The 15,354-nt window shown below is 43.5% G+C and overlaps 1 protein-coding gene across 1 annotated transcript in view; it reads left to right on the plus strand.

The window, feature by feature from the left end:
- LOC126413036 (heart- and neural crest derivatives-expressed protein 2-like) overlaps positions 1 to 15,354 on the plus strand; it is a 103,349-nt gene that overhangs the window by 77,803 nt on the left and 10,192 nt on the right. Inside the window, exon 4 of the mRNA XM_050082930.1 lies at positions 6,051 to 6,084. Within this exon, the coding sequence (XP_049938887.1) occupies positions 6,051 to 6,084 (34 nt within the window). The remainder of the gene's footprint in view (positions 1 to 6,050; positions 6,085 to 15,354) is intronic.

Raw genomic sequence — 15,354 nt, forward strand, 5'->3', positions numbered from 1 at the left:
TCAACTTAGCCTTTCTCCTGCCTCATCCCTATTACCAAGCCCATATTGTCCCGTAGCCTTTCTTCTTCTTCTTCTTCTTCTTCTTCTTCCCCTACGACTGAATTCCAACCCGCCATGACTGTTAGATTTTCATTTCCCTTTACGTATTGAATTACCCATTCAATATCCTCACATACTCTATCTCTTCATTTTCGGCTTGCGACGTCAGCATGTATACCTCAACTATCGTTGTCGGTGTTGGTTTGCTGTCGATTCTGATGAGAACTACCCTGTCAAAGAACTGTTCACAATACTCACTCTCTGTCCTACCTTCCTATTCGTAACGAATCCTAATCCCGTTATACCATTTTCTGTTGCTATTGATATTACCCTACACTCATCTAACCAGAAATCCTTGTCTTCTTTCCGTTTCACTTCACTGATCCCCACTATATCTAGATTGAGCCATAATATTACCATTTTCAGATTTTCTAGCTTCCCCACCACGTTCGAACTTCTGCTAAGGTAACGAATGAGGAGGTTCTCCGCTGCATCGTCGAAGAAAGTAACGTACGGAAAACAGTTACAAGAAGGAGCGATAGGATGACAGGACATGTGTTAAAGCATCAGGGAAGAACCCCCGTGGCACTAGAGGGAACTCTAGAGGGTAAAAACTGTAGGGAAAACAGATATTGGAATACATAGATTGAGAACGTGGGGTGCTACTATTACTCTGAGATGAAGAAGTTAACGCAGGAGAGCAATTCGTGGTGGACGGCACGAAATCAGTCAGAAAATAGATGACTCAAAAAAAGAAAACAAGGAAAGAATTTTTTTTGTCGTTCTTCATCATATCCTCAAGGTCGGAGTTAGGGTTATCCCGATACCAGTTATGAACATTCTCCATAGTCAATGCTGTCAATTAGTCGGTCCCCATTAAAATTGCTACACCACGAAGATGATGTGCTACAGACGCGAAATTTAACCGACAGAAAGAAGATGCTGTGTTATGCAAATGATTAGCTTTTCAGAGCATTCACTCAAGGTTGGCGCAGGTGGCGACACCTACAACGTGCTGACATGAGGAACGTTTCCAACCGATTTCTCATACACAAACAGCAGTTGACCAGCGTTGCCTGGTGAAACGTTGTTGTGATGCCTCGTATAAGGAGGAGAAATGCGTACCATCACGTTTCCGACTTTGATAAGGGTCGGATTGTAGCCTATCGCGATTGCGGTTTATCGTATCGCGACATTACTGCTCGCTTTGGTCGAGATCCAATTACTGTCAGCAGAATATGGAATCGGTGTGTTCAGGAGGGTAATACGGAACGCCGTGCTGGATCCTAACGGCCTCGTATCACTAGCAGTCGAGATGATAGGCATCTTATCCGCATGACTGTAACGGATCGTGCAGCCACGTCTCGATCCCTGAGTCAATGGATGGGGACGTTTGCAAAACATCAACCATCTGCACGAACAGTTCGACGACGTTTGCAGCGGCATGGAGTATCAGCTCGGAGATCATGGCTGCGGTTACCCTTGACGCTGCATCACAGACAGGAGCGCCTGCGATGGTGTACTCAACGGCGAACCTGGGTGCACGAATGGCAAAACGACATTTTTTCGGATGAATCCAGGTTCTGTTTACAGCATCATGATGGCCGCATCCGTGTTTGGCGACATCGCGGTGAACGCACATTGGAACCGTGTATTCGTCATCGCCATACTGGCGTATCACCCGGCGTGATGGTACGGGGTGCCATTGGTTACACGTCTCGGTCACCTCTTGTTCGCATTGACGGCACTTTGAACAGTGGACGCTACATTTCAGATGTGTTACGACCCGTGGCTCTACCCTTCATTCGATCCCTGCGAAACCCTATATTTCAGCAGGATAATGCACGACCGCATGTTGCAGGTCCAGTACGGCCCTTTCTGGATACAGAAAATGTTCGACTGCTGCCCTGGCCAGCACATTCTCCAGATCTCTCACCAATTGAAAACGTGTGGTCAATGGTGGCCGAACAACTGGCTCATCACAATACGCCAGTCACTGCCCTTGATGAACTGTGGTATCGTGTTGAAGCTGCATGGGCAGCTGTACCTGTACACGCCATCCAAGCTCTGTTTGACTCTATGCCCAAGCGTATCAAGGCCGTTAATACGGCCAGAGGTGGTTGTTGTGGGTACAGATTTCTCAGGATCTATGCACCCAAATTGCGTGAAATTTAATCGCATGTCAGTTGTAGTATAATATATTTGTCCAATGAATTACATCTGCATTTCTTCTTGGTGTAGCAATTTTAATGGCCAGTAGTGTATTTTATGTGCCACACACTAACCCCCTAACTCATTTCCTCGGTTTTTCAAAGGGATGCAGTTGACTGTGTCTCTGGATCCGCACTCTGTGAATTTGTGACCTCGTTTTCTGCAATTTTCTCACGTAATGTATGTTTCCCTTTTGGTGCCTCTCGTGTACCACCCGCCGTGAGTTCCCACGCTGCAGACACAGTAACTCTTTAACTGCGCTCACTCTTCCGGCCACGCTGTTCGCGCGGACTATTAACGCGCCCTTTAAACGTCGATGACCCCGACGAAGGACTAAGTGCGCCGCTCGTGCGCCGGCACAACGCCCCCCTTGTGCCCGGACATTCATTTTGTCCCGGGGACAGTCGCGTGCTGCCAAACGAGTGGCGCTGTAAACGCACTCGCGTGCCCTCGGGATGCCGCGGCAGCCGGCAGTGTTTGTTGCCGCGGAACGCGAGACAAAGCTCGCCGAGTTCGACGGTGGGAACACACACTGCTGTGACAACATCACTGACGCCACCTGTTACAGTGTCCTGTAGGATACTCTAAGATGGAACATTACAGTGGCCCTGTAACAACACGCTATGTAAATCACTTAGTAAATGGCAGGATTACCGGTAATATTAGTAGCATTGGTAGGAAAAGAAACATAAATGAGTGTGTAAGAGAGAAAATGGGAGCCAACGACTTCTGTTTACTTTTTTGTTTGTTCGGATGTTTGTTTTGCACGTAATTAGAACAATTGTGTATTTTACGTAGCCTTAAGCCGTCGGCACACGGACCGTGCTATTGAACGTTAACGTTGAGCGTGCCGAGCTCAACGTGCTGCTGAATCCTCAGACACGATGCAACTTGTGCGTACGGTATGTGGGCCCCAATGTGGTATACGCGATCGCAATGCTCTCCAGCGGCAGTTGAGGGATGTTTCTAGTTCGTAAATCACACTGTTTACTCAACGGGCGCGCGTAAAATTCCCACGTTAGCTCTATTAAAACGCACATTTCCTCCATAGTCCACGAAAAGGAATGTACCATGTCCATGACACAGGCTTATAAAAGTTCCATCACAAACAGTGCGCATGAATGGGATTAACAATGAAGCTAGAACACAGTGTTCTAGCTTCATTGTTAATCCTCTGATACATTCGGTTATGTACTGCCGAATTAGTTCGTTCCTGCGGATAGGCAACCCGATGAACAAATTTGTAAAGCGAGCTTATGTCGTGCCTTTCCAGACAGTTCGTGTCCATCGATCGCATGCACATACTGATGTTCACTGTGTCACAAACGGTGCCTGTAATGCGAGTTAAAAATTTGGAGAGATGCTCTGTATAAAGATATATGTATGTTTTCTATATGTACTTATCATCTTCAGAAACCCTGGAGGTACCGGCTGGTTGTTATTAAAGAGGAGCTACTCACAGAGCTCCAGTGTGGGCTGTAATTGTCGTCTGCGAATGAAACTTGACAGAAATGCTAATGCGTTAATGTGAAACCGATCTACCATGGAAAAAAATTAGTTCAAATTATAGCCACCAGATGCAAATTGGCGCTTTGAATGCAAGAAAGACGAATAGAAACGTTTCCGTATGTAGTGGAGGAGCGGACTACGGAGGAGGTCGTGGACAGACAAGGTCAAACAAGTGAGACGGTAAAATATTGATTTTATTGCTAACCGCCGCTTACACAATTTGTTCAATACGAGTTCTGGAGATGAGATACGGCATCCGTAAAACGACGTCATCAGCGGTTGCTCGCAGTAGTTACAATGAAAGCTGAGCAGCGTAATCCTATGTACTGGTCTTCAGGTCAAGTACAGACCGAATATGAACCTCGTGAACGCTTTCTTTTAGGTATCCCCAGAGCCGGAAGGAAGGAATAAAGGAAGACTGCGTTTAACGCCATCAAGACATCTAGGTCACTAGAGGCGGAGCGCAAGCTCGAATTGTGTCCAGGAGGAGGAAGGAAATCGGCCGTGCCCTTTCTAAGGAGCTATCCCGGCATTTTGCCGGAGCGATTTAATGATACCACGGAAAACCTAAATCTCGATGGCCGGATGAGGGTTTGAACCGTCGTCCTCCCGAATGCGAGTCCAGTATGCTAACCACTGCGCCACCTCGCTCGGTCCCAGTGCCAAAAGTCACACGGATTCAGATCAGGTGATCTTGAACGCGATGCAGCTGGAAAACATCTGGAGTTAACACATTCGTGGAAGGTTGCAGTAAGCAAATCTTCCACTGGGCGAGTGACATGTGGTTGCCTTATCTTGCATGAAAACAGTGTTTCCACACAGTCGCGCTCTTACAAAGCAGGAAGGACATGCTGTACAAGGAGATCTTAATAACGTGCAGACATTATGGTATACTTAACTGGACCTCTGGGTGTATTCTCTTCAAAGAAGAACGGACCAAGAATAAACTAACTAACTAACTCCTCCCGAACAGGCGTTGGAATGTCCAACGGTACCGACCGGCCGCCGTGTCATCCCCAACCCACTGGCGTCACGGGATGAGGATATGGAGGGGCATGTGGTCAGCACCCCGCTCTCCCGGCCGTATGTGAGTTTCCGGGACCGCAGCCGCTACTTCTCAATCAAGTAGCCCAAATTCGGAAGTTCTGTGTATTCACCGTAACACGTGGTGTGAAATGTGCTTCGCCACTACGTAGAATATCGGCCGGCCTCATGTCATATTCTTCTATCCCTACCAGAATCCGAAGAGCAAATTGAGAACGTCACTGCAGATCAAGTGGTTTCAGAATGCGCTTCTGAATCTTGTACGGAAACCAGTGTAAAATAGACCGCAAAACTTTTCGTACCGTTGACCATGGAATGGACGATTGTGATGACACTGCAAGAGTACCAGCAATACCCGGGGCACGTGCTGTATGGTCAGTTTCAGCAACAGCAACCTCGTCAATAACCTCCACAGGTATAGGACGCCTTCTCTTCCAGGTGCCATACCAAGCTCACCCTTGCAGACAGTGTAGAGCGGCAGATTTTCATCTCAAGGCCACAGTTGGAACTAAATTGTTTTTCCGGTGTAAATCGGTTTTGAATTAATGCGTTAATGTAGCTAGCAAGTTTCGCTGCCATACGATAATTACAGCACACACTTGACCTCCGTGAGTAGCTGCGCTTTAATTACGACCACCTGGTACTTAGGAAGACCCCAGTGTTTGACTCCTACCAGTTTTAGAAAACTAAACGGTGGGTAATACTTTTTCGTGTTGTTACTTTCACTACGACGTTAATTAAAAGAACCATACATTTTATTCATTTGTTTATTTATTTACACGTCTAGTTTCGTAGGACCAAATTGAGGAGCAAATCTTCAAGGTCATGGAAGGTGTCAGTACATGAAATTACAACACAAAAGTAATAACAGATAAAATAAAACGTTTATGATCCCAAAAAAGTCAAGCCATAAGTTTAAGTAAACACAATCAACAATATAACATAAGAATCAGCTTCATTTTTCAAGGAACTCCTCGACAGAATAGAAGGAGCGACCCATGAGTAAACTCTACAGTTTCGATTTGAAAGCGCGTAGATTACCGCTAAGAATTTTGAATTCTTGTGCTAGCTTATTGAAAATGGATACAGCAGTATACTGCACACCTTTCTGTACAAGACTTAAGGAAGTGCGATCCAAATGCACATTGAGTTTCTGCCGAGTATTAACTGAGTAAAAGCTGGTAATTCTTGGCAATAAGCTGATATTATTAACAAGAATCGACAGTAAAGATTATATATATCAAGAGGGCAGTGTCAAAATACCCAGACTAGTGAACAGGGGTCGACAAGAGGTTCGTAAACTTAACACCACTAATTGCCCGAACGGCCCGGTTTTGAGCCAAAAATATCCTTTTATAATGTAAAGCGTTACCCCAATGCCATAAGATATAAGCGTATGAAAATAAGCAAAACAGAATAATTTTCGTGTCGAACGATCACTTACTTCAGATACCTTTCGAATAGTAAAAATGGCAGCATTAAATCTTTGACCATGAGCCTGAACCTCGGTTTTCCATGACAGTTTACTATCTATCTGAACACCTAGAAATTTGAACTGTTCAGTTTCACTAATCATATGCCCATTCTGTGAAATTAAAACGGCGGGTTTTGTTGAATTGTGTGTTAGAAACTATAAAAACTGAGTCTTACTGTGATTTAGCGTTAGTTTATTTTCTACAAGTCATGAACTTATGCCATGAACTGCACCATTTGGAACAGAATCAATGCTAGTGTCATTAGCAAACAGAGCTGTTTTAGAACTACCCGTAATACTAGAGGGCATATCATATATATAAATAAAGAACAGGAGTGGCCCCAACACTGATCCCCGGGCAATCCCTGCTTGTCTGTACCCCACTCAGACCCCATATCACAGCCATTTTCTACACCGTGAATAATGACCTATTGCGGTCTTTTCTTAAAGTAAGAGGTGAACCAATTGTGAGTTACTCCCTGTATTCCTTAATGGTCCATCTTTGGAGCAATAAAAAAATATGCCTAGCGTTCGAAACCTTTTATTTGATCCATCCAGCACCTCACAGAGAAAAGAGAATATATCCTTTTCAGTTGTTAAACGACTTCTAAACCCGAACTGTACGTTTGATAGCAAATTATGTGATACAAAATGATCAGTTACCCTTACATACACAACCTTTTCAATAACTTTAGCAAACACTGACGGCGTAGAGGTAGGTCTAAAATTGTCTACGTTATCTCTTTCTCCCTTTTAATAAAGCGGCTTTACTACTGAGTACTTTAATCGTTCAGGAAACTGACCATTCTTAAAGGAAAAATTACAAATGTGGCTAAGTTCAGGGCTAACATTTCAGCACAGTACTTTAATATTCAATTAGGTACCCCACAATATCCATGAGAGTCCTTAGTCTTCAATAATTTAATTATTGACTCAATCTCCCCCTTGTCAGTATCACAGAGTAGTATTTCAGACACCAGTCTCGAAAAGGCCATTTTCTAAGAGAGTTAATTGATCTCCTATAGAAACTAAGTTTTTATTTGATTCACCAGCAATGCTCAGAAAATGTTTGTTAAATACTGTACATATATCCGACTTATCAGCAACATAAATATTTTTACTACGAACTGAGTTTATATTGTCGACCTTGTGTTGCTGGCCAGACACTTCTTTCACAACTGACCATATGGTTTTAATTTAATCCTGTGAATTAGCTATTCTATTTGCGTATCACATACTCTTTACCTTCCTAATAACATCTTTAAGCACCCTACAATACTGTTTGTAATGGGTTACTGTGTCTTGATTGTGACTACTTCTAACATTTTGATATAATTCCCACTTTGTTCCACATGATATCATTATCCCACTAGTGAGCTACCCAGGCTGACTTTTACTGCTATTACACCGTTTAGACCGTTCTAATGGAAAGCAACTCTCAAAGAGCATGACAAATGTGTTAAGGAAAGCATTATATTTGTCATCTATGTTATCGTCACTGTACACATCCTGCCACTCTTGTTCCTTAGCGAGGCCTAAAAAACTTTCTATTGTCATAGGGTTAGCGTTCCTACATGGATTGTAATTATATGTGACATTTGATTGAGTACAAAAGCGTTTTGGTGTTAAAATTTGTGCATCATGGTCTGAAATACATTTCACCCTTTTAGTAACAGGAAGCCCTTCTAGTAATGAAGAATGAATAAAAATATTATCTATGGCTGTGCTACTGTTCCCCTGCACCTCAGTTTGAAAAAAAAACACAGTCTGTATCAGATCATGACCTTCACTCTGAAAAATAAAAGAATAGGTAGAAAGGCTGAATCGGTTGTTTTTCTCGCGCTCTACTATGAAACGGAAAAAAAATTGACAGGTGACACAATTCTAAGCATCCTCTGACAAGTTCATCACAGTGGTTTGCAGAGCAAGTATGCAGAAGTATCATTTAGAGAGATTATCGCCAGCCAGTAGTGTACATGCCTCCCTGTTAGGGCCAGATTTCTTTGTCAGATTATATAAGACCCGCCAGATAGCTCCGTAATCGGTATAAATCAGTGACTGCCGGCAGATGCGGCCGCCGCCAGATAAGAGTGTTGTCATCGGCAACCATTAGGATGGGGTGGGGTCGGGGTTGACCGCAGTGCGGGCAGACACCCCCTCGGCAGCTGCGGGACCGCACAGCGCGCTGCCTCGCCGGGCGATAACGTGGCAATAATTTGGGGGCGCGTGGCTGCCGCCCTACCTAATTCACTTTGGGGTGGGCCGCCATTATGTCCGCCACCGGAGGTGCTGCCGGGGCGCACAGCCCTTGTTCCCTGTCACTAGCGCTTAACGATCGCCGGGTGGCGATTTCTGCTCCGGGGACGTTAGTGCTGCGGAGATGACAGGTGCACTAATCGAGAACCGTGTCCAAACGCTGAAATATCTATTATGATAACACGTTTTCGTGTAACATGTTCATTTATAATCCATACTAATAAGTACTCATCTCTGACAACGGAATAATAATGATTAATGCAAAAATATGTACGAGGAAGGTAGTCATAACATCTTATCATCTAGAAGAAATCTAACGGCGGCCGTATAAATTGGCCTTAATCTACACCACTGGCCATTAAAATTTCTACACCAAGAAGAAATGCAGATGATAAACGGGTATTCATTGGACAAATATATTATACTAGAACTGACATATGATTACATTTTCACGTAATTTGGGTGCATAGATCCTGAGAAATCAGAAGCCAGAACAACCACCTCTGGCCGTAATAACGGCCTTGATACGCCTGGGCATTGACTCAAACAGAGCTTGGATGGCGTGTACAGGTACAGCTGCCCATGTAGCTTCAACACGATGCCACAGTTCATCAAGAGTAGTGACTGGCGTATTGTGACGAGCCAGTTGTTCGGCCACTATTGACCAGACGTTTTCAATTGGTGAAAAGATCTGAAGAATGTGCTGGCCAGGGCAACGGTCGAACATTTTTTGTATCCAGAAAGGCCCTTACAGGACCTGCAACTTACGGTCGTGCATTATGCTGCTCAAATGTAGGGTTTCGCAGGGTTCGAATGAAGGGCAGAGCCAAGGGTCGTAACACATCTGAAAGGTAACGTCCACTGTTCAAAGTGCCGTCAATGCGAACAAGAGGTGACCGAGACGTGTAACCAATGGCACCCCATACCATCACGCCGGGTGATACGCCAGTATGGCGATGAGGAATACACGGTTCCAATGTGCGTTCACCGCGACGTCGCCAAACACGGATGCGACCATCATGATGCCGTAAACAGAACCTGGATTCATCCGAAAAAATGACTTTTGCCATTCGTGCACCCAGGTTCGTCGTTAAGTACAACATCGCAGACGCTCCTGTCTGTGATGCAGCGTCAAGGGTAACCGCAGCCATGGTCTCGGAACTGATAGTCGATGCTGCTGCAAACGTCGTCGAACTGTTCGTGCAGATGGTTGTTGTCTTGCAAACGTCCCCATCTGCTGACTCAGGGATCGAGACGTGGCTGCACGATGCTCGACCAAAGCGAGCAGTAATGTCGCGATACGATAAACCGCAATCGCGATAGGCTAAAATCCGACTTTTGTCAAAGTCGAAACGTGATGGTACGCATTTCTCCTCCATACACGAGGCATCAAAACAACGTTTCACCAGGCAACGCCGGTCAACTGCTGTTTGTGTATGAGAAATCGGTTGGAAACTTTCCTCATGTGAGCACGTTGTAGGTGTCGCCACCGGCGCCAACCTTGTGTGAATGCTCTGAAAAGCTAATCATTTGCATATCACAGCATCTTCTTCCTGTCGGTTAAATTTCGCGTCTGTAGCACATCATCTTCATAGTATAGCAATTGTAATGGCCAGTAGTGTATCTCTAAACATTCACGCTGCACAGTATGCCAGAAACGTTGGGCTTCGAGGAACAAATCGAGGATAGGAACCCGTGGCCGGAAATGTCATGCAATGACGCTACAGAGAGTCGAAGTTATAGGAGCCAATGCCTGCCACTAGGCTACCACTTCGGCAGCAATCATGACTTTCTACGGTATCGGAATGTAGGCGGAACGTCTCGCAATCATGTTTGTTACTTAGTGATCGCTACTGACTGCCAAGATCGCCAGTGGAGAAGATGGAGCTAGCTGCTGTGTATAAAGGCTTTGTCTCCTATGAATGCGATGCTCTGTCGCCTCGGTGGATGAAGGTTACGGATTTTAGAGGGTTTGAAACTGTGATATCCCCACTCCCCTTTTTGTTGTCGGTGTTGATGTTGAGCCGCTACTGCTACAGCTCGGTCGGTGGAATGGAGACGCGACGCGCAGTGATGGTTGTCCCCGTCGGATAAAGTGGAACAGCACGTGAAAATCTCTAAAGAAAATTTATGAAAGTTCGTTTGCGAGTTCGCACAGTCTTCTCAGCGATGCGAACTGTTGATTTTAATGTCTGTTATGGTTTTATGATGATTTGCTATGTCCGGTTAGTTAGTTATTGCTGTATTGAGTGAATCATTCATCACCGGCGTCGTTTCACACCACTGAAGCGAGGAAAAATTCATTTGCGGTTCAGTGTCAGTCGTTGTTTCGTTGCTAGGCAGAATTGTTCACTACGGCACGACGCAAATTCAGAGATAATCTATAATGCGATCTTTCTTTCGTGCGTCGTGATATTATTTCGGCAAAACACTCCTTTCAATGCTCAATGTTCATCAAGTCACTTTTTCAATTAAAATGTTCACAGTTAATTAATTTCGATTATCAACTATCACACAGTTCAATTAATGATGGAGCCAACACGTGAGATTTCCATTACTGACGAACAATTTTATTGTTCCTTCTTAGCAATTAGTTTATAATCATCACACCACACGCACACCGATGGATCAGATCAATTACGATTCTTTTCAGTTCGGTGGTCGTGACAATTTAGACAACTTTTACAATCGGCGTATTTGTATTATCTTCGTGTGGTCGTATTAATGTCTCCTACTCCAGGCTAATCAGGTATTGCAGTCTTCGATGCTATGTCCATTCTTCGTTGTAACTGTTCACTTTAATGTAGGTTGAGTCCAACAATAATATCTCCAAAAATTGAAGTTCATTAACTCGTCGTACACTATCAGTTCAGAATAACTGAGAACAAAGTCAGCGCATCTCTGTCACACAATATTACTTAAAAAAAAAAAAAGAAAGAAAGAAACAATCTCGTACCGTTCCGTTTGTAGTACTATAAGAAACGGTGCTCTCTCACGACTTGATAGCAAGCAAGCTAGCAAGTGACTAACTTTTCCATGATCGAGCATTGTAGACGCACTGAATTTCCTTTTCGCCTTGTTTACAACTCTGTTTCACAATAAATGTTATCTTTGACCAACATACTACTTTGGACTTAACTTTTGTCGTACTGATTTGCAGCTATTACTGAGATGTTTGATAGCTAATTAAAAATAACTGTACTTCCCTTCCAGCTTTATATCATGACATATTCAATAATTATTGAAATTGGTGTTCTTCAAAACTTTAAGGTGTTATATTATTGTCAAAGTTGTCGTACCTGTCAGGATAACACTGTACCCTACTTTAAATTATCATGACATTCTTATTTGGGTTTTTGGATTTCTTGGGGGTGTTACAAAACTCATGTCCAAAACTATCACACACTGAGGGAACAGAGCTTCACATTCTTATGAGAGAAGGCATTTCTACGCAGTAGCTATCTCCATCTTCTCCACTGGCGATAGTGACAATCAGCCGCGATCACTGAGTGAGGAACAACATTGCGAGACGTTCTGCCGACAGTCCATCAGCGTACAAAGTCATGGTTGCTGCCGAAGGGGTGGCCTAGTGGCACGCGCTGGCGCCTATAACTTCGAATCTTCATGGCATCGTTGGATGACATTTCTGGACAAGGGTGCCTGCCCTCGATTTGTTCCTCAAGATACTCTTTAGAACTCTTGAAGTTTGTCGCAAAATTCCTGGGAAACCCTGTATAATGTGACACATCTTTCCTGATGATTAATGACTTATCAGACACCTTGGTTGCTGCAGTCTACCTTTTCTCTGTTCAGCAAAAGTTTCATCTAGAAAGTAACCTCGACGTCATTGTGGAAAAGTCTGCAAAGAAATGGTTTCTTGATCTGAGGGCACTTGAAGAAGTCATAGAGAACCTTGTCACATGTGTTGCAGTAGTCAAGAAACTCATATCCACTGAGATACAAATTGAAACTGTGTGCGAGATTGTAGGAGTAAGACAAAGGTAGGCATTAATTTATAATCGTATTCTTCTATTGACCACGAGACTCACCTCCGGATGTAGCCGAAAACTTAATAGGAAACCTCTTTTCACTAGTAAGTAAATTCCCCAGTCATATTGTCATTAGTGAAGCAGATGTTAATCATCCAGCCATCAGTTGAGAAAATTAGACTTTGGCAAGTGGTGGGCATGACACGATGACCGGTGAAATATTGTTAAATGCTTTCTCCGATAAATACTCGAAACAAATTGTTTGGAAGTCCACTCACGATGGAAATATATTAGATCTAATGGCAATAGATAGACCTGACCTCTCTGTCGATTTCCACATAATGCTGGTATCAATAACCATGAGGAAGTTGTAACAAGAATGATTATCAAGGCACAAAGGGCAAGTGTAACAAGTACAAGGATTTATATTTTTCTCAATATGGAATTCGAAACATTTAGCTTTGAAGGGAAGCATATATAAGAACCGGCGCTCAGGATCAAAAACTATTTCACTAGGTACTTGACAGCTATACACCTAGTACACCAGTTCAGGATGGGTGGGAACCTCCGTGGTATAAAGTCAATGTAAAGAAATTTCTAAAGAAACAGAGAACACTGGATAATGGGATAAAACAAATCATAGGGCTAGAAATAGGGAATTGCTGAAGGAAACGCATTTTGCTGCGACGTGGACAATGCGTGAAGTCCGCAACGACTACCGTAGCAGAATATTATCGAAGGATCTCTCACAAATCCAAAGATATACTGTGGCTGAGTTGGCCGCTATTTTAACCATAATTTACGGTAGATCTCCTGACCAGAAAACCGCATCCAACAGTTGGAAGAAACCAGAAGTCACCCCTGTCTACGAGGAAGTTAGAAAAAGTGATCCACAAAAATACCGTCAAATTTTCTTGATATTCATTTGTTGTAGAAACTTAGAACATATTCAGAGCTAAAGTGTTATGAGGAATCTCGAATAGAAGGACCTCCTAAATGTCAACCAGGATGGATTCTGAAAATATAAACCATAAGAAACCCAACTTCCGCGTTTCTCAGGCGACATCTTGAAATCCACTCATCAAGACAGTCAAATCGATGCAATAATTCTTGATTTCTGAAAAGCATTTGTCAGTAACACATCTACGCATACTACGAAATGTACGATCGTATGGGATATCAAGTTAATTTTTGACTGGATTGAAGATATATTTGTAGGGATGATGCATACTGTAATCTTGGATGAATATAGAAGTATCGTCGGGTGTGTCCCGGATTGTTTGTTGAGACCTTTGCTGTTTAGGTTATGTATTAATTACTTTGCATATAATATCAATAGTAACTTCAAACTTTTCACATATGATGTAGTTATCTATAATATTCACTCAGATCTTGATAAGATTTCCGTGTGGTGCAAGGACTGGCAGCTAGATTTAACGTTCAAAAATCTAAAATTGTACACTTCACAAAAAGTAGAACCGTGGTATCCTGTAACTACACTATCAAAGAATCACAGTTGGAATAGGTAAACTCATACAAATACCTGGGTGTAGCACTTTGTCTGGATATGTAATGGAACGATCACATATGCTCTGTCGTAGGTAATGCAGTGGCAGACTCCGCTTGCCGGCCGGAGTGGCCGAGCGGTTCTAGGTGCGTCAGTCTGGAAACGCGCGACCACTACGGTCGCGGGTTCGAATTCTGCCTCGGGCATGGATGTGTGTGATGTCCATAGGTTAGTTAGGTTTAAGTAGTTCTAAGTTCTAGGGGACTGATGACCTCAGCTGTTAAGTCCCATAGTGCTCAGAGCCATTTTTGAACCAGACTCCGCTTCATTAGCAGAATACTAGAGAAATGCAATCTGTCTACGAAGGAAATTGCATACAAATCTCTCGTGTGACCCATCGTAGACTATTGCTCAAGTGTGTGGGTTTCGTACCATAGAGGACAGACAGGGGATATTGAATGTATACAAAGGGCGGTAAGCAAGTTTGTTAGACCCGTGGGGGATTGTCACAGAGATACTGAAGAAAGTGAACTGGAAGACGAAGATAGACGCAAACTATCCCGAAAAAGCCTATTTACGAACAACCGGCTTTAAATGATGACTCTAATAACACATTACAATATGCTACATATGGTCTCCGTAGAATCGTGAGGACAAGATTAAATTAATTATAGCGCACTCAGAGATATTTGAAGTCATTTTTCCGCGCTCCATATGTTAATGGACCGGGAAGTAACCCCCAAATAACTGGTACAATGGTAAGTACCGTCTGCCGTGCATTTCCCAGATATTTACAGAGTTTGCATGTAGATATAGATAGTACAGAGACAGGAGCAAATTTTGCGAGCCCAAAGTGCACGATCCTGTGCAGAATTAGCTGTGGCGTTGTCTTCGAGTAAAACTATCCCCTTAGACACCTTTGCACGACATTTCGGCTTGACAGCGTCACCTAATGGCGTCACTAAATTTCAGTAGTTTGCCTCTTACAAGTATATTCTCTTGACATCATAACATGGCAGTCCGAAAAATACTAAAACCATCTTCCCCGATGATAGGTCTTAGCCTTCTTCGGCTGTTACGAATCCATATACTCCCACAACTGCTTCGTACCTCTGTCTCGAGGTCGTAGTGATACATCTAGCATTCATCCGTAGTGATTAGGAGGCTTAAGAAGTCATCTGGATTGGCCTGACAGTGCTGCAGCATTTCGTTTGCTGTCTTGATTCGGCTGGTGTTTTGAATGAGTGCTAACAGTCGTGGAACCCAGTGGGCGGCAGCCTTTGTCACATTCAAAGATCGTCTAAGATGCTTAAAACTAATCCATG

This window comes from Schistocerca serialis, chromosome 7 (assembly GCF_023864345.2).
Source record: "Schistocerca serialis cubense isolate TAMUIC-IGC-003099 chromosome 7, iqSchSeri2.2, whole genome shotgun sequence".
Lineage (NCBI taxonomy): Eukaryota > Metazoa > Arthropoda > Insecta > Orthoptera > Acrididae > Schistocerca > Schistocerca serialis.